This window comes from Labeo rohita, chromosome 7 (assembly GCF_022985175.1).
Source record: "Labeo rohita strain BAU-BD-2019 chromosome 7, IGBB_LRoh.1.0, whole genome shotgun sequence".
NCBI classification, from domain to species: Eukaryota; Metazoa; Chordata; class Actinopteri; order Cypriniformes; family Cyprinidae; genus Labeo; species Labeo rohita.
This window is the reverse complement of record NC_066875.1, coordinates 44,983,276-45,002,458: the sequence shown is the minus strand read 5'-3', so window position 1 is coordinate 45,002,458 and position 19,183 is coordinate 44,983,276. Positions and strand designations below refer to the sequence as shown.

General features: G+C 30.5%; 2 protein-coding genes across 4 annotated transcripts in view; one reads left to right on the top strand and one right to left on the bottom strand.

Annotated features, from left to right (window-relative positions):
- The window catches only part of snrpa1 (small nuclear ribonucleoprotein polypeptide A'), a 199,101-nt gene extending 183,552 nt beyond the window's left edge, over positions 1-15,549 (top strand). The window contains exon 10 of the transcript XR_007827995.1: positions 15,540-15,549. The gene's annotated coding sequence lies outside the window, so the exon portion shown is untranslated. The remainder of the gene's footprint in view (positions 1-15,539) is intronic.
- lrrk1 (leucine-rich repeat kinase 1) overlaps positions 1-19,183 on the bottom strand; it is a 105,306-nt gene that overhangs the window by 56,993 nt on the left and 29,130 nt on the right. For all 3 annotated transcript variants that reach the window (XM_051113596.1, XM_051113597.1, XM_051113598.1), the window contains 12 exons: positions 18,096-18,223; positions 17,623-17,786; positions 17,025-17,162; positions 12,943-13,055; positions 11,362-11,432; positions 9,134-9,263; positions 7,258-7,370; positions 4,858-5,075; positions 1,059-1,223; positions 728-900; positions 515-635; positions 251-410 (listed from right to left, as the gene is read on the bottom strand). In XM_051113596.1, coding sequence (XP_050969553.1) covers positions 251-410; positions 515-635; positions 728-900; positions 1,059-1,223; positions 4,858-5,075; positions 7,258-7,370; positions 9,134-9,263; positions 11,362-11,432; positions 12,943-13,055; positions 17,025-17,162; positions 17,623-17,786; positions 18,096-18,223 — 1,694 coding nt within the window. The remainder of the gene's footprint in view (positions 1-250; positions 411-514; positions 636-727; positions 901-1,058; positions 1,224-4,857; positions 5,076-7,257; positions 7,371-9,133; positions 9,264-11,361; positions 11,433-12,942; positions 13,056-17,024; positions 17,163-17,622; positions 17,787-18,095; positions 18,224-19,183) is intronic.

Below are 19,183 nucleotides of genomic sequence, written 5' to 3'. Positions count from 1 at the left end.
TATATTATTAATATATATTAAAATACTTAGTTTGCACCACCGCAGACACTATTTAATTTGTTTTAAATACTTTAAAACATATATTAAAGTTAACAAGAACAGAAATAGAAATATGTATTTTAATCTACCTAAAATATATTTTAAAACAGATAATTAAGAAATATTTATATTAAAAATAGTTTATTTTTATTTTAATAGTAAATACAATAAATTATAAATAATTAATAATAAATATTTATTTTTGCATTACCCGTCTGCAGATCCTCATAGTCTTTGATATCGCTGGCAGGACTCTGCTCGATGATCTGCTCCAGTTCTGAGTCTGTCAGGTACTGAACCTCATCGGTCTCATCTCTCCTTACACGTTCTGCTTTTATGGCCTCCTGCAGGATCAGGTAACTTTTGGGGATCTGTATAAAACACCAAAAACAGAATCACCTTAAAGAAACTAAGATAATACTGCAGCACAGCCTCCTCAAGATTTACTGAAGATATACTGAAGACTAACACTAACCAGTCTTCCCACCAGTTTGTGACAGCTAGCCGGGTTGCTGATGTCCTTCATGGAGCAAGTGACCTGAAACAACAGCCTCTTGAGCCCGTCCATGCCTTCCAGCGTCTTACACGACACCTCACTGCCAAACAACCACACATTCGTACAAACAAACTCCCAAAAAAGATTTTCCACTGAGAGAAGTAAACTGAAGTTATGACAAATGACACTAACTGCAGGTGTTTCCAGGTGATGTCGGGGTATCCGCTGGCCCGTGCGCCCGACGGGGTTCTGCAAAGTGCCAGGATGTAGGCCCTCAGTGTTGCGACACGCTCTGTACGAAATTTAGTGTCTATGAGGTCCAGATGCGTCCCAACGACAATCACAGCAGAGTTCGGAGCACGAGCCTGGAGCACAAACACATTCAGCAATGCTATTTGTCATCATGAACCACATTTATCTACACCTTACCAAATCGGAAAACAGTATGGAGTCCTCCTGACTAAAGGAGGTGCTCAAAAACTCTCAGATTTTCATATGTTAGTGTTATATATTGTTTCCTGACCTCGATGTTGAGCAGCCAGGACTGCAGGTTGGCCACGGCTTCCTCTCCCAAAGCCAGATTCCAGATCACCATATACAGAGCCTTATCCGTGAAGAAACACTGGTTTACCGTCGACATGCTGGCCGGACCGCCAATGTCCCAAACATTGAAGGACACTGAATCAACCTGGACCCACAGTACAAACAAAGGCATTACTCCACATTGATACAAACACGAAATTATGAGATGCAAACTCTGAACTAAATGAGACAAACTTGGAATTGAAAGAGTCAAACATGGAATTGTGAGATACAAACGCGAAACTGCAATATTTAAATGTGGAATTGCAAGATACAAATGTGAAATTGCAATAAAAAAAGCAGAATTGTGAGATACAAACGCAGAATTGCAAGATACAAACATGGAATTGCGAGATTCAAACATGGAACTGCGAAATGCAAACATGGAATTGCGAGATACAAACAAGGAATTGCGAGATACAATAGTGGAACTGCCAAATGCAGAATTGCAAAATGCAAAGTGGAATTACGAGATACAAAGATGGAACTACGAGATTCAAATGTCGAAATTGTGAGATTCAAATGTGGAATTGCAAGATTTAAACGTGGAATTGCCAGATTTAGATGCGGAATTGCGAGATTCAAATGTCAAACCACAAGATTCAAACACGGAATTGAGAGATTCAACGTGGAATAGCAAAATACAAACATGGAATTGCAAGATACGAACACAGAATTGCGAGATTCTAAAATGGACTTGCAAGACACAGTGGAATTGCGAGATACAAAAGTGGAACTGCAAAATGCCAATGTGGAACTGCGAAATGCAAATGCAGAATTGCAAAATGCAAACACGGAATTGCAAGATCAAACACGGAATTGCGAGATTCAAATGTCAAACTGCAAAATGCAAACGTGCAATTGCGGGATTCGAACGCACACTTGCAAGATTCAAACGTGGAACTGCAAGATGCGAAATTTGTAAGATACAAAAGCGGAATTTCAAAACATGGAATTTCGGCACAAAAACACAGAATTTCAAGATACAAATGCGGAATTGTGAGATGCAATGTGGAATTGTGAAATACAATCGTGGTATTGCAAGATACAACCGCGGATTTGCAAGATTCAAACGTGGAACCGCAAGATGCAAACTTTGCGATACAAGGCCAGAATTGCAGGATACAAACGTTGAATTGCGAGATTCAAACACGGAATTGCAAGATACAAGCGTATAATTGAGAGATTCAAACATGGAACCACAAGATTCAAACGCGGAATTGCGAGATTTAAACAGCGAACCGCAAGATGCAAACACGGAATTGGAAGATACAAATGTGGAATTGTGAAACACAAACACAGAATTGCGAGATACAAACGTGGAATAGCAAAATACGAACTCTGAATTGTGTGATACAAATGTGGAATTGCGAGATACAACCGGGGAATTGCAAGATTCAAACGTGGAACCACAAGATGCAAACTTTGCGAGATACAAAAGCGGAATTGTAAGACACAAATGCAGTAATGCAAGATACAAACACAGAATTGTGAGACGCAAATGTGGAACTGTGAAATGCAAGCGCGTAATTGCGAGACACAAACGCAGGTTTGCGAGATTCAAATGTGGAACTGAATGTGGATTTGTGAGATTCACATGCAGAATTGCAAGATGCAAAAGTGGAATTGTGAGATACAAAAAACGGAATTGCGAGAAATAAAATTGGAACTGAGCTAAACAAATGCAGAATTACAAGAAACAAACTGAACATCGCAAGAAAGTCCAAAGTCAGAATTGTGAGATAAAAAGCTACATTTAACTTTTTTTTGTATTTTTTTTATTCATTGGCTGAAACAGGCTTCCAAATGAAGCAACTTGAAGTTAATATGAAACAAAAACTGACCCTTTTTACTGTTCAACTATCTTTCTTCATTTTAAAGAAATGCAGCTTTGAGGGTGAGTAAATAATGACAGAATCTTAATTTGTGAGTAAACTTTTCTTTTAAAACAACCATAAACATTACTTAAGCAAATCTTAAAAAGCACAAAAAAAAAGGCTCTCGCCGTGAGTCGGCGGTGGAGTGGTCACAGCTGCTCGAGGTGGAGCGAGAACTCTGGGGCTTTATAACATTAGCTTGTGTATACAATTACTTCTGTCCATGATATATGTGTAAGAGGTCAGTCTGAGTGTCTGTGTGTGGTTATGAGAACATGTCTGTACGACATCAGTGCACGTGTGTGTGTGACTTTCTCTCGGGTCTTATACATCTGGCTCTGACTCAGGGCTCATGATGAGAATGGAAACACTGTTAACTCATGCTAAGAAACCATGTAAGGCCACAAATAGAGCTAAGTGTCAAAGGTCAGCTAGAAATACCAGAGCTGCTACTCATTCATAAACCCTGAGGTCAAAATGTTAGCATTTTAATGGCTTTGCTTTTTTTCAGACTTGCTATAAAGGTTTTTCTGCCTTATTTTTGTCTCGTCATGTTTAAAGGGTTAAAGCAATCAGAGCTTTTTGTTTCCCATGAGCAAAGCATTGTGGGATAAACACATCTGAAGGCACGCCCTGAAAACAATCAGATAGACTGGGAATTCAGTAAAAGCTCAAACGATGAAGTCACACGCCTGAATCAACACAACATGGCTTCATTTGTCCACAGTGCGTTTCAGGTACTTTCCACACCAATATATAGAAATAAACTGATTGTTATGGCAAAGTTATGAACATACTAATTGCTGAATTTATAAGTAATTGTCAATCCTGAATATATAGTTGGAATATTTACATATAGATAGACGCTAAATGGATGACTCATATTTGTTAAATTTAAAACATCTCTAAATTGATTTTTTTGTTACATTTATTTATATTTTTAAAAAATATGTACGAACAATACATTCAAGATTTACATTTACATATATGCATTTTTAAATTTTTCATTCTACGTTTATGTCAAGCATTCTGCTAAATGCATAAATATATTTTTATATTTTAATTTGCTAAAACTTAAAAACAAGATTATTTTTCTCACCCAACTGACATATAGTTAAAGAGACATTTTTTTGTCATATCAGCTGTAACGGTTCAACCTCCATTGTTTCGATGCCGGAGCAGGGATGTAAGTTAGACAAGAATATCTCCGATTGAGCGATTGAGGTGTTGTGTTGCTGGATGTAATAATGAACATAGTGGTCGTCATTTACTCCCGACATTTGAGCTGCTGAAGATGCAGTAGATTACGATCTACATATATCAGTCTATGTTCACGCAAATCATGTGTGATCCAGCTTCACTTACAGCAGAAGTGAGTATAAGGGTCTTTTTTTATTAATCTAAACGCGGCTAAAGTAAACAGGCTCATCTCTCCACAGAGAGAAGAGAGGGGCAGGACGAGCAGAGCTCATTTGCATTTAAAGCAGCCTCGACCAGAATGAGATGATTTTTGCAGAGCTGATTGTGGCAAGGTAAAAAGGGTGTTGTTTTACACAACCATTGAGAATTTTTAACCAAAGTATATTACAGACTTTTCATTAAGACCCTAAAGAATCATATCAACTTGTGGTAAATGGGCATCCGATGACCCCTTTAACTGATGGGTAAGTAACCAGCTGCCTTAAAATTTTAAGTTGAATCAACTCAAATATCTAAGTTGTCACTTAGTACTTAACATTTCAAGTTGAATAAACTTTTTTTGAGTTGACTGAACTTACAATTTTAAGACAGCCAGGTAACATTATTTTAAGTTGACTCAACAAATTGTTTTTTATGGTGTGCGTGTGTATTCAGGACCCTTACAGCAGATTTCACCACTCCTCCGGGTCGCTCCAGATCCCAGCTGGATGTGTGGATGCTGCGGTCGGTGTTGATGAAGGATGAGGGTTTTCCCGTCTGAAGCCCCTCCAGCAGAGCGCTCTTCCCCTGCCGTGGAGGACCCACCACCATCAGTTTCAGCAGCCTGCAGGGCTCTGCTCCTCGCAGCTCCGCTCGCAGATATGCCAAAACTGCAGCCGGACCTGCACACACACACACACACACAACTCAATAAATGCATCCTGATATGCCTACTTACAAATGTCCGAAATCACAACATTTGAGAAAAAAAAAAAAAAAAAAAACATGAGGAAAACTAACCAGATGACCTACTACTTCGAGTGAGACCCTGAGGTTTCATCCAAATTTCAAACCAAATATAGTACGTGGACACTATGCGAGTTTGGATGCACGTAATATCTCTATCATGTTCTTTATTACTTACAGTGTAGGGATGTCACAACTCTCAATATAATATCGAACCGTTCGGTACGACATACACGGTTCAATCAATGCTTTTGAACTGCAGTTTTTCGGTTTTGCATTTAAGTAATTTTATTGTTTTTTCTCTCTCTGAATTTGCTGTGTGTGCGCCTGTGATTGCAGTATGCTAATGCCAAACTCCACTAAAATCCGGTATGAGCCTCCATCATTACAGCTGAAGCACATCCACATGAGTGTCATGTCAAGCTCCAGGGCATCTTCAGCTGAACCCACACGGATCTACTCATGGTGTGCTGTTTATGTTGAGAGAAGCAGCTGTATGCCGCTTATGTGTTTGTTAGGGACGTGCTACTTCCTCTCAAATCTCTCGAGCCTGTTGTTATGACAGTAAAATACATTAAATATTGCAACAAACGCATCAGATGAATCGACAGCTGTCTGAACGACTCACAGCTGGATTCAGCAATGAAAAATTCATCAGACAAATCCTAGATTATACAGCCTTCAAAGGGTGAGCAGGAATATCTTGTTCTCTAACGCAACAAAACAAATAACATCATGCTCAACATGGCGACTATTCTGTTTGTTTAATGCAGAACATCTTACTGCAATTAGCTTCACAGATACATTTATGCATTTTGTACATGCTTTTTATCAGAAGCACTTGTACTTTGCATTCAACGTGTACATTTTATTATACATTATGATCTCATAACATTGATCTACTACAGCAAAATCCAACTCAAAGTGCATAAGATGGATATAAATCAATTACTTATTTTCCTATTTATTTATTGAACTAACTTTTATTTGTATATTTTGAGTTTGCACTTAAATTTTTTTTTGTAATTTTGTTAATTACTAATAATTCATAATAAATTATGAATTTATTATCATAATCATTATTATTTCCTTATGTTATCATAGAGTGAATTTTGCAGCGGTGGTTAGTATTTATTTTATGTGTGTGTGTGTATTATAGATTTTATAAATATTTTCAATTGGCTTTTATTTTTATATTTGCAGTTCTCATTTAAATGTATTTTTAGTAATTCTGTTGTGTTTTTGTCATTTCTATTATTTATTTTATTTTTTAATATTGCCATTTAGTTAGTTTTTTTTTTTTTGATTTTAGTTTGTTCGGTTTCATTTTTTGTTTATTTCTAGTTAGTATTTTCTAATGTATTTTTTAAAGAATTTAATTCATTTAATTTACTTAATTGCTTCATCTTAAATGTAAAGAAAAACTGAAATGTTGCCTTAGCAACTACCTGAATTTATTACAGCTTTGTTTCTGTAATTTGTTTATATAATAATAATAATAATAATAATAATAATAACAATTAATATTATTTATTAATTCATTAATAATAACAACAAAATTATTATTGTTTGTAATTATTATTATTATTATTATTGCATAATAATAATAATTATTATTATTAGTTAATATTTAGCAGTTCTGTAAATTCATGCGATTTGACAATTTTATTTATTAATTTACTAACAAACTGAAATAAGTGTAAGATTTATTATTATTATTTATTTATTAATTAACTCATTATTATTATTTATTATTATTATTATTATTATTGTATTATCATTAATTAATAAAAATAATTATTATTATTACTAATTTGTACTATTATAATTATAATTTGTTAATATTTAACAGTTCTGTAAATTCACACTATTTGACCATTTTCTTTCTTTCTTTCTTTCACTTTTTTTTCCTTCTTTCTTTCTTTCTTTCTTTCTTTTTATTCTGATCAAAGCTCAGGAAGCTAAACTTATGAACATAAATATTCATGTGAGATTTTATTTTTATTGCTCAATATTGTTGCATGTGTTTGCTGAAATGCAATCTTAACAATTAAAAGTTGTCATTCAAGCAGACACGAGCTGTACTTGCGTGACTGGAGTAAGTTGCGAGTGTCATACCATCTTTCCTGACGTCCGCTGGGATGTTGGTGATGTTCAAGTCTTCGATGTCCAGCTGCCAGAGGTTGGAGAGCTGCCCGAGCTCAATAGGAAGTTCCTGGATACCTGGATTACTGCAGAGACAGGAAGGATTAAAATCAAAGCCACGAAAGTCTAAACAAAACATCATTACATCCTGTTAGTTTCTCAAGCAGGAAGCAGGAGACATGAAGAAGCCCTTTTGATCTTGCATATTAGTTTGACTTTTGCAGCACTTGACTTTCACCCACACTGTGAAACCCTGAATCACCAATTACTGGGCTTTGTTCCAAACCCAGTGCAATGCCTTGCTGTTTAACTGAATTTAACCTCTTAAGTGACTGAACTGTAAGACTATACATTGTCAGCAACTCTGTGCATTATACAAATAGCATTCCTCACTTAAAACACACCGGAGACTTGATTTATAATTGATTTCAGCAGTTTGGCATTAACACGTTGTTAAGATTACACCGGTAACACTTTACAATACGTTTCCATTAGTTAACTAACAAAAATGAACAATGAACAGTACATTTATTACAGTGTTTATTCATCTCTGTTAATGTTAGTTAATAAAAATCCAGTCGTTCATTGCTTGTTCATGTTAATTCACAGTGCATTAACTAATGTTAACAAGCACAACTTGTGATTTTAGTAATGCATTAGTAAATGCTAAAATTAACATTAACTAAGATTAATAAATGCTGTAGAAAAGTAATGTTAGCTAATGAACATTATTGTAAAGTGTTACCATTACGTCTAATAAACAAAACAGAAATATTGAGTAAGATATTGTTTTTTAATTAATAACAAACATTTTCTTAAATGAAATAATTGTACTATTTTAATATCATTCATATCCATAATTCAAATACAATAATATTTATATAGTAAAATTATAGAATTAATTTATAAATCACAATACGCATAAAAAATTAATACATGAACATGAAAATATTTATTTGAGGTCAGATTATATTATTATTTGAGAAGAAAGAGTGATTTGGCTTTTTTTTTTTTTTCTTTGTTTTACATTTTATATGCATTTGACCTTTTTTTCATTTATTTTAAATAAAACAACATTACAATGCTCACATATAGCTCACATAAAATAAGAATTATATATAATATAGTAATTAATATTTTAAATTTATCATTTTGATTTCATTATGCACCAATTTCTAAGTTTGTCATAATGCATGATTGTTTTATTGGTTTTTATAATTTCATCATATTATAAAAATGTATAAAATTATTCAAATGAATAAATTACTAATTTTAAAAAATATTTTTGTAAATTGTAATTTATTCCTGTGATGCAAAGCTGCATTTTTAGCATCATTACTCCAGTCTTCAGTGTCACAATCCACAATAATTAAATTTAATAAATATATAAAATATATCTATTTTATTATGTGAGAAGAAAGAATGTATTTATTTATTTATTTCTGAGTTTTTATCTTAATTTAAATCTAAGCTTTAGTTGTGCTAAGTTTAAGTTTTAGTTATTTATGCTTTAACATATATATAAGCTTTAATTTATTTTATTTCAGTTTTAGTTATATTAATTTTAGTACTTAGTAACTAAAAAAAAAAAAACTTTTTAAAAATAATAAATATTTCCTACCTAAAAAGCTTCCATTTATTTTATTTCAATTTCAGTTGTGCTCATTTTTATTCATTTTAGCACTTCTCTATCTAAAAAAGTTAATGTTTCTTATCTAATATTTGTATCGAAAATAGTATCTAAGCCTGACCAATTACAATCAAGTTTTCCAGAGCGACGTGTAACACAGTGGAAGAATGATGTAAGCTACTGCACAGACTACATTTCCCATGATTCCCTGCGACTCACTTGGACAGATAGAGTTCGGAGAGGTTCTTGAGGGCACATACTGACGGCGGCACACACTCCAGCTGGTTGTCATTCAGGAAGAGAACTTCCAGAGAATCCCGCAAGATTACAGGAAACTGAATGGGACAAACTGTCAAAAGAGAGCCAGAGAACCTCATTGAAACCACATAATGCAGAATTAAAATTTCTGGAGACTAATGGATGGTCACTGATGACTGCAGCAGTAATATTTTTAAGTCTAATGCATCCGTATTTGCACGGCCAACAGGCGGGGTTTGCATTATTTTCTTGCAAAAATGCATTTCTATTTTGTTTGCATCCATAAAGTGACAAAAAATATATTTTATATATTAATATATAATTATATATAATTATATCTGGTGTCTGAATAATTTTTGGTTTGACTGTATAATTTATAAAATCTTTGCAAAGAAGGCAATAATGCATCATATACACAATACAGAAAAAAAGCATCTGAAGCTAAAATGAACTCTTTCACCTCTATTTCATCTATTTCTATGCTTAGAGTTTCACAGCATTAGCATTTAACCAAAGAAAATCAAACACAAAAAAAAACAACAAAATAAAATACATAAAAATAAAACAAAAATGAACACATAAAAATGGACTAAAATAAAATAAAAATAATAAAATCACACAATAAAATAAGAATTTAATTTAATTTGAAATGTCTTTGAAAGAAGTCTTTATGCTTATCATAAATCAACAAATAAAAGACTGACTAAAATAAAATAAAAATAATAAAATAAAATAAAACTGAATAATAAAATTAAATAATAAAATAAAAATAATTAGTTTAATTTTAAATAAAATAAATAAACAAATAAAATAAAGTACATAAAACAAAATTATAAAATTAGATCAGAAAATAAAAATAATTAGTTTAACTATAACTGTTTTTAAAGGTAGTATCTCATGCTTATCATAAATGAACACAGAAAAAAACTGACTAAAATAAAATAAAAATAATTAGTTTAATTTTAAATGTTTTTGAAAGAAGGTCTCCTACGCTCATCATAAATGAACAGATTAAAAACTGAGTAAAATAAAATAAAAATAATAAAATAAAATAATAAAATGAGACAATAAAATAAAAATAATTAGTTTAATTTTAAATGTTTTTGAAAGAAGGTCTCTTACGCTCATCATAGATGAACACATTAAAAACTGAGTAAAATAAAATGAAAATAATTTAAAAATACATAAAACAAAATAAACATAAACATAAACAAAATAATAAATTGAATAATAAAAATTTTAAATGTTTTCGAAAGTAATATTTTATGCTCATCATAAATTAACACAAAAAAATGACCAAAATAAAATAAAAATAATAAAATAAAGTACATAAAACAAAATTATAAAATTAGATCAGAATATAAAAAGAATTAGTTTAATTTTAAATGTTTTTGAAAGTAAAATCTTATGCTCATAAATTAACAAACTGACTAAAATAAAATACAATAAGAAAATAATAAAATAAAATAAAACAATTTGTTTAGTTTTAAATGTTTTTGAAAGAAGTCTCATGTGCTCATCATAAATTAACACATTAAAAACCGACTAAAATAAAATACATAAACAAAATAATAAATTAAATAATAAAATAAAAATATTAATTTCATTTTAAATGTTTTTGAAGAAGTATTTGACGCTCATCACTTATTTTAAAAATACAGTAAAAACAGAAATATTGTGAATTTTATTGCAATTTAAAACTGTATTTTCTATGTAAATATTAAAATGTCATTTATTCTTAATGTTTAGTGAAAACCATGAAAATGGTTTGTTCAGGATTCTTCAGAAGTTCAAAAGAACAGCATTTATTTGAAATTTAAATCAATTTTGCAACATTATAAATATCTTCACTGTCTTTCTTGATCAATGTTCTTTGTTGGACAAAAAAGTAAAACATTTTTGAACAGTAGTGTAGACTGTGACCGCCCTTCCTTATTGCCTAAAAACACTTAGAAGTCTACCGTGAGTCAGAGTTTTGGATCAGTCTGAAAGGCTTTTAGTTTAGAGTCTGATGGCATTACTAAAACAATCCACACACTTGTCACAGTCTCAACAAAACTGGATAACCATGGCGAGATTTTGCTCTGCTTTCTCTGTGGTGAGTTTGGTAAGGCCTGGTGAGGCTGTAATTACAGTGTGAAACTGTGACGTGTCGTGGCAACGTGACCACAGTGTTTGAGTTACTGTACCTGGCTCTGGGTCCCGTCTGTGCCACGTAGTGAAGAAGGCCAGCTTCCTGGTTCTGGTCGGCTCTCCCGTCCTGAAATAAGTCAGAGCGCTTTTGATTTCAGAGATTCACAATCATCTCTACATATGACCACAAGAGCCGTGATGATGCATTAGTGATCTGGAAGAGCAGTAAAGACACCGCCTCAAATGCCATTTTAAGATGGCCTTCCTAAAAATATATTCTCCAAAATGTAGGGAATATAATTATGCCACTTTCAGAGATCTTTTTAGTCAAATTACAAGGCAGTGTCACATATATTCTTTGCTAAGAAGGCAATTCCATAATGCATAATGTGGACAACACAGAAAACGTTTCTAGCAATAGTTCAATGCATCTAAAATGGACTATTTTACTTCGATTTTTTATTTATTGATTTATTTTATTTAATTTGAGTTTCACAAGTTTATTAGCATTGCGCAAAATTAAATAAAACACAAAATAAAACAGGAAATTAATAATAACAAAATAAAAAAAAAGATTAAAAAAAAAACGCAACAACAAAATAGCACAAAAATAAAATAGATAATAAAACAACAACAACATAAAATAATAATATATTATTATTATTATTATTTATACAATTAATAAATTATTATATATTACATTAAAAATAGAAAAATGAATAACACAAAAAAAAACAAAAAATAATAAAATAATAAATAATAAAACAACAAAATAAAATAATTTATTATTATTATTTATAAAATTAATTATTAAAAATATATTAAAATAAAAATAGAAAAATGAATAAAATAGAAAAACTGAAAACAATAAAAATACATCATAAATTATAAAATAAATAATAAAACAACAACTACATCAAATAAAAATGTATGATTAATAATAATTTATAATTAATAATAATAAATCAACATATTAAAATAATTATTAAATTATATATAAAAATAGAATGAATGAATAAAAAAGAAAAACAAAAACAAAGTAATAAATGTATTAATAATAACAAAGAACACCACAATAGTAAACTAAATCTTAATATTAATAATAAAAACAACAACAAATGAATTAAAATAAAACCATAATAAAAATATAATATAATATAATATAATATAATATATAATAAATATTATTATTAATAATAATAATACAATTACAATTATTACAATTTAGTGAAATATATAAAAATTATAGAAACTGAATAAAATAGAAAAAACAAAATAATATAATTAGTAATAATAAAACACCACAACAGTAAACTAAATATTAATAATAATAAAATAAAATAAAATAAAAAAAATTATAAAGCAGCATCATATCCTTTGCAGAGAAGGAAATCCTTTCATATATAATGTGCAAAATATAGAAAAGGTATCTAGCAATAGTTCAAGGTTCACAGGGTTCATTGCTCAAAAGGGGCTACTGTAGAAGGCATAATCATGAACAGACTTCAGATTGGGAGTGTGCTTAAGATGCATTAGAATGCTGACTATGTAGGCTCACTAGGTTTTGGAACAGAGCCTTTCTGCGTGTGTACATATACATTTATGTGTGTGTGAGAGTTTGTGTGTGTTTGACCTACTTCCCCAGCTGGTTTCTGGACAAATCTAGTGTTCGCAGACAAGAGCATTTCCATTTGTTTGGAGCGGGCAAAGTGGAGATTTGGTTCCCACAGAACTTCAGAGAGACGATGGCCTGAAACACACACAGTGATCTCTGTGACACAAACACACATACACACACCTGGAGCCAAAAACATGAGCCTGGTTATCTACAATGGATTTCAGGTAAAAATCATGTTTTCATGTTTTTCTGACTTGTAAAGCATCCTGGAACTTTTTCAGAATAAGAAATTGTTGAAAAGCATGTGAAAAAAAATCATGAGGAGTGTGTGAGTGAACTGTCTGAATGAATCAAACCGAATCGTGAACAAGAGCTTTTTAGAGCTTTTTTTGCAATCCCGTTCGTCATATTAGACTTAAAGTGTGATTTATTTGTAAATCTGGCATCCGTTCTTATTTTAAACAGCCAATAACATTATTGCTGAAAATTACCAGAAAATATTATTCTTGACATAGATTTATCAGTCATATTTTTCTGGGACACAGTGATATTTCACTGGGACTTAAGCTCCAGTAAAAAGGGTCTAGTAACGCCCCTGCTTTATGCCCTCAAATGAGTACAAATAAAGATCAGCAAAATAAAATAAAATAAAATAAATACAACAAAAATTAATAACAACAACAACAATAATTAAATAGTCAAATAGATAAAAAACAAGATAAAGTAAAAACAAAATATAAGAAAAATAAAATAAAAACATTAATAAAATAAAAAGAATAAAATAGCAATAAAACAGCAATAAAATAAAAAAATAAAACAATGTAAAATAATAAAAAATACATAACAGAAAATACCATAAATATAAAATAAATACAACAAAAATAATAACAAAAATAATAAAACAGTTAAATAGATAACTGTTAAAACTGATAAAAAACTAAATAAAGTAAAAACAAAATATAAGAAAAAAATCTAAAATTAATAAAATGCAAATAAGACTAAATAAAATAAAAACACACAAAAAAAATACAATTTAAAAAAAGTTTTTAAATGAAAAACAACAGCAACAACAATACTTAGTTAAATAGATAAGATAAAAATAACAAGATAAAGCAAAAACAAAATATAAGAAAAAAAAACACAAATAAAATTAAATTAATAAAATACAAATAAAAACACATACACAGAAAAAAGTAAAACAGTAATAAAATACAAAATATACATAAACATAAACAGAAAATACCACAAAAATAAAATAAATACAACAAAAATAACAACAACAATAATTAAAGTTAAATAGGTAAAATAAAAATAATAAAATAATCAAATAAAACCTCAATAAAATTAAATGAATAAAATACAAATAACAAAAACAGCAAATTGTAAATAATAAATAAAAAATAAATAAAAAATGTAAAATATAACAGAAAATACCCCAAAAATAAAATAAATAGAAAAAAAATGAATAACAGCAACAACAATACTTGTACAAAACGAAATATAAGAAAAAAAAAACATCAATAATATTAAATTAATAAAATACAAGCAAAAACACACACAAAAAAGTAAAACAATAATAAAATACAAAATATAACAGAAAATACCAATTAAACAGTTAAACAGATTTTAAAAAAAACAACATAAAGAAAAAAATAAATAAATAAATAAAAACATCAATAAAATTAAATGATTAAAATACAAATAAAACAACAAAAAAATAAAATAAAATAGTGTCACTGCTATCAAGTTTTTAGGGCTTTCGATGGTCCCATGTCAAAAGAGCCCACCCTCAATTCTCCATGTAAGTCTACGTGATTTAATTTTGCCCATATCGTTGTTTATCAAGAGAAGAACAGCATGGCTCTCTTTAACTGCATGATTTGAGGAATCATTCATGTCTGTAGCACAAACAATGTGACACACAAAAGTTTCATATTTAAGGATCAATTTGTTCAAATCACTAAGCCCAATAATAACAGTGATGTTTGCCTTCTCCTAGACATGTCAAATGCACCACATCTTTCTGTTTAAGTGTGAGATGCTAATGCATTGTCAGTTTGGATTCGTTCTTCCCGGCGTAATCATCGCCTCCGCTCGCAGACGGTGTAAATATCTGCTGTTCAAAAGAGCAGAGATTTTCAAGTCAAACCGTTCGAGCATTAAATTGAATTTTAAATGACGAAACTCCCATCGCCTTCTTCCTTACACGCTTTCTTAAGCTCTCTAGTTTGCAATCTCTATTTCTCGCTCTGCCGTTGGCTTTGTGTTGACATCTTGCCAGTTAACTTGCGAAACTGACAGTGAAGTTAATGAAAACTCAACAACTATAAAATCCCGTCTGAGCTGCTCCGCCGTACGTTTGTAAACACTTCAAAACACACTCGGAGCCTTTCAGGCTTATTTGTGTAAAAACTAATATTATTAAAGCTGAAGCCTTTGCCTGATTCACTGCAATCTATCATGAGGAGATACAGAAGGAAACTCACAATCGTTCAGATGTGCTACAGATGACGTTTACTGTGAGTACAGCGCCACCATGAGCTCAACACCAAAGAAACCGCTGCTCCATACAGACACAACTCCAGACACAAGTCATGTCTAATAACTCTTTCTTAGTAAATTAAAGGATTTGAGGAAAAATGTTAGTGGGAGAATCTTACAAAACCTGTCACAAACACGCCGTGTGACCATATATGACCACGCTAGCATTTTTTATGCAGATTTAAATCAGAAACACAAAAAAGGAAAATAATAAATAAATAAATAAATAAATAAAGTTTTGTATATTTTCTTTAAAAAAAAATTGTTGAAATGAACATAAAAACACTTACTACAGTTCTGAGACTAATGTGAATAATAACAAAGAGATCACTGAGCATAATGTGAATTTAAAAAATAATAATAATAACAACAACAACAATAATAATATTAATAATAATAACAACAACAACAAAGTATAATGTCCAGATTTTCTTTGGTCAAAATATTATATCTCATTTTATTTCTTGTGATTTCAGCACATTTCCTCCTGTAAACTCACATTACCATATTGTAAAAAATATATCATATGTTAATTAATATAAAGTATTTTTAATGCTGATTTAAAAAAGGAAAAACACTATTTTAGAAGTTAAAAAGGTAATTTAATTCAAATAATTAATTTAATGTAATAAAAAAAATTTGTACTGATTAATTTTAATGATTAATGAGAATAAGGACAGAGATTGAGAAAAATAATAAAAATAAATAAATAAACTTTAAAAAAAATACACAAATACACAAAGACCTATGCATATTTTTTTTTTTTTTTTGTCAAAATATTTTATCTTATTTTATTTCTTGTGATTTCAGCACACTTCCTTCCGGTGATTTAAATGAAAAAAAATAATACTATTTTAAGTTAAAAAGTTAATTTAATTTAATTAAAATTACTGAAATTAAAATAAAAACGATTTCTTTATTATAGCAATGTGATTAATGAGAATAATGATATAGAGATTGAGAAACAATTAAAAATAAATAAATAAATAACCTCAAAAAATATATACAGACACATGCATAATTATTTTTCTTTGGTCAAAATATTTTATCTTATTTTATTTCTTGTGATTTCAACACATTTCTTCCTGTAAACATTACGGCAATGTAAAAATTATAACATATGTTATCATATGTATATCATTTAAAAAAAAAAGAACACTATTTTAGAAGTTAAAAAGTTAATTTAATTATTTATTTATTTTTTATTAAAATTATTATTTTAATTAGAATAATGACAGAGATTGAGCAAAATTTAACGTTAATAAACATATATAAATAAAAAGTATTTTCAATGCCAATTTAAACAAAAAAAAAAACACTATTTTAGAAGTTTAAAAGAAATTTAGAATTTTTTTTATTTAATTAATTTTTTTTTTTTTTTATGAAATATTGTATGACAGAGATTTGGGTAATGACAGAGATTGAGAAAAATGACTAAAAATTAATAAATAAAAAATAAAATAAAAAAATATATACATATAAAGACACATGCATAATTTGTTTTCTTTGGTCAAAATATTAGATCTTATTTTATTTCTTGTGATTTCCTCCCATCCTTACCTCCAGCTCAAATATGTATGAGGGCAGCTCCTTCAGGACGTTTTCGGAGATGTCCACTTCCCTCAGATGAGTTTTCCAGAAGATGGAGATGGTGTCAGGAAGAACCTCGATCTGGTTGTTGGAAGCTTTGCAGATTTTCTGTGGGAAAATTATCCCTGATTACCATCATATGCTAATAAAAAGTCCCATGTTATTCACTGAAGTACGCTCTAAATACCATAAATATGGCATTCAATCAACCCAGAATGCAACACTTTGTCAAAAATGTAACACTGACGCATGAAATATTTCCTGAGACAATACTTAATACTAATTACTAATTACTGCATAAAAACATTTATGTCTTCAAATGCATTCAAAACCAAATTTTCAGTTCCATATTAATCATTTTAGTTTTAAATACTTTGGTCTTCCAAGCACTTCACATGCAGTTGAAATTGATGTGTATTTTTTCTTGTAGAGGCATCATAATGTTTTATGTATAATATACTTTATGCTTATGACCCTTCATTTTAAAAAAATCATTGATTATAAAGCCCTGCAGACAGCACCGAACACATGAGATCATATGAAGAGTCATGTCTGTGCTGTGACCCACCAGAGGACAGGCCCAGGGGTCGGGGAAGCTGCTGAGTTTGTTTTTGCTGATGTTGAGAGAGCTGAGGGTCTTCAGACAGTGCAGGATGGAGGACGGCAGCTCTGTTAGGATGTTATCGGACACGTCCAGCTCCTGCAGCTTACGGAGGCCGATCCAGTTAGTGCCTACAGCAGAACGACATATAAACATAAAAGACATTTTGGTTCTGAGGTTTGGTTTTACAAGGGAAATATAAAGCTTAATGTGAAGTAATGTGAAGTCCCAGTGTAATAAAGTGGGTCTGATTCAATTCATTGTCACTGAGAGAAGCAGGTGGGATGAAGAGCGGCAGCATTGCTGTGAAACTGCTGTGGAGGAGCGATAGAGTTGATGCCGCGCTAAAGAAAACGCTGCCTATATCATTTACGCGAGGATCCGCCACCAGTGGGAGGACGTGAGGAGCCGGCAGAGAGAAAGAGAGTGTTTGTTTGTACCATTAGGGATGTTGAAGAGGCTGATGAGTTTGTTTCTGGCTGCAGAAATCCTCTTTAACTGGCCGAGATGAAGCAGACCGAGAGGAAGACACTCCAACTCATTCTCACAGACATTCACATATGATAATCTACAAAAAAGCACAGGAAAAAGAGGAGTTATCAGTGAGAGAGAAACATGATGGCACTGGTCGCCATCAGTAATGGCCTGGAAGCATCTGCAGACGCTGATTTTTGGGCAAAGCATTTGGGATTTATCATAGCAATACTGAACCTGATTGAATCTGCATGTGGCATGTGAACTAAAGAATGTTTTCTGGTTCTGCTTCAGCAGAAGAACTGAGACAAATCCAAATAAGATATTTAATCTTTCATTTGTTTCTCCTAGACAGCATTGAGATTGAATGAATATTGTTATTATTAACTAAAACTAAAACTACTGAAACATTATTTTAAAAAACTATCATTTAAATTAAGTACAGAAATTACTAAAACTGTACTAATAATAAAAAAAGATCTAAATGTAAATATATAAAAAAGCCAAAAGTAATGAAAATGACAAAAGCACATAACAAAAGCACTAAAACTTAAATTAAAAATAAACACTATGAAATGAAAGTTGAAAATATTAAAATGTAATCTATATATTAGTAAATAATATAACAGTATATAAGTATATATAACTGACTAAAACGAACTAAAACAATGTTTTCTAATCAGAACCTTTAGGAGAAACACCTGGAACAAAGTTGGTACTTTAAGGAAACATTGTTGCACTCAAAAATTAAAATAAAATGAAATAAAATAAAATAAAATAATCTGGCCAAAAATATTTCAGGCATGAGGATAATGAATGACTGACTTTATTGTCCACCAAAAAATAGTTGATATTTGATATTTGATATTATCGCTATTGCTGATTCTCCATGACTGGGAAACCTAATCAAAAGATTCTGAAAGATTCGTCTTACAATACTATTGTTTCTGCTTAAATGTATAGTATACGCAAATGTTAATTAACTGCATGATTGCATTATAAGCACGTTAACTGTACAGTCACCTCTTATAACATTTTTCTACTCTTGAATGTA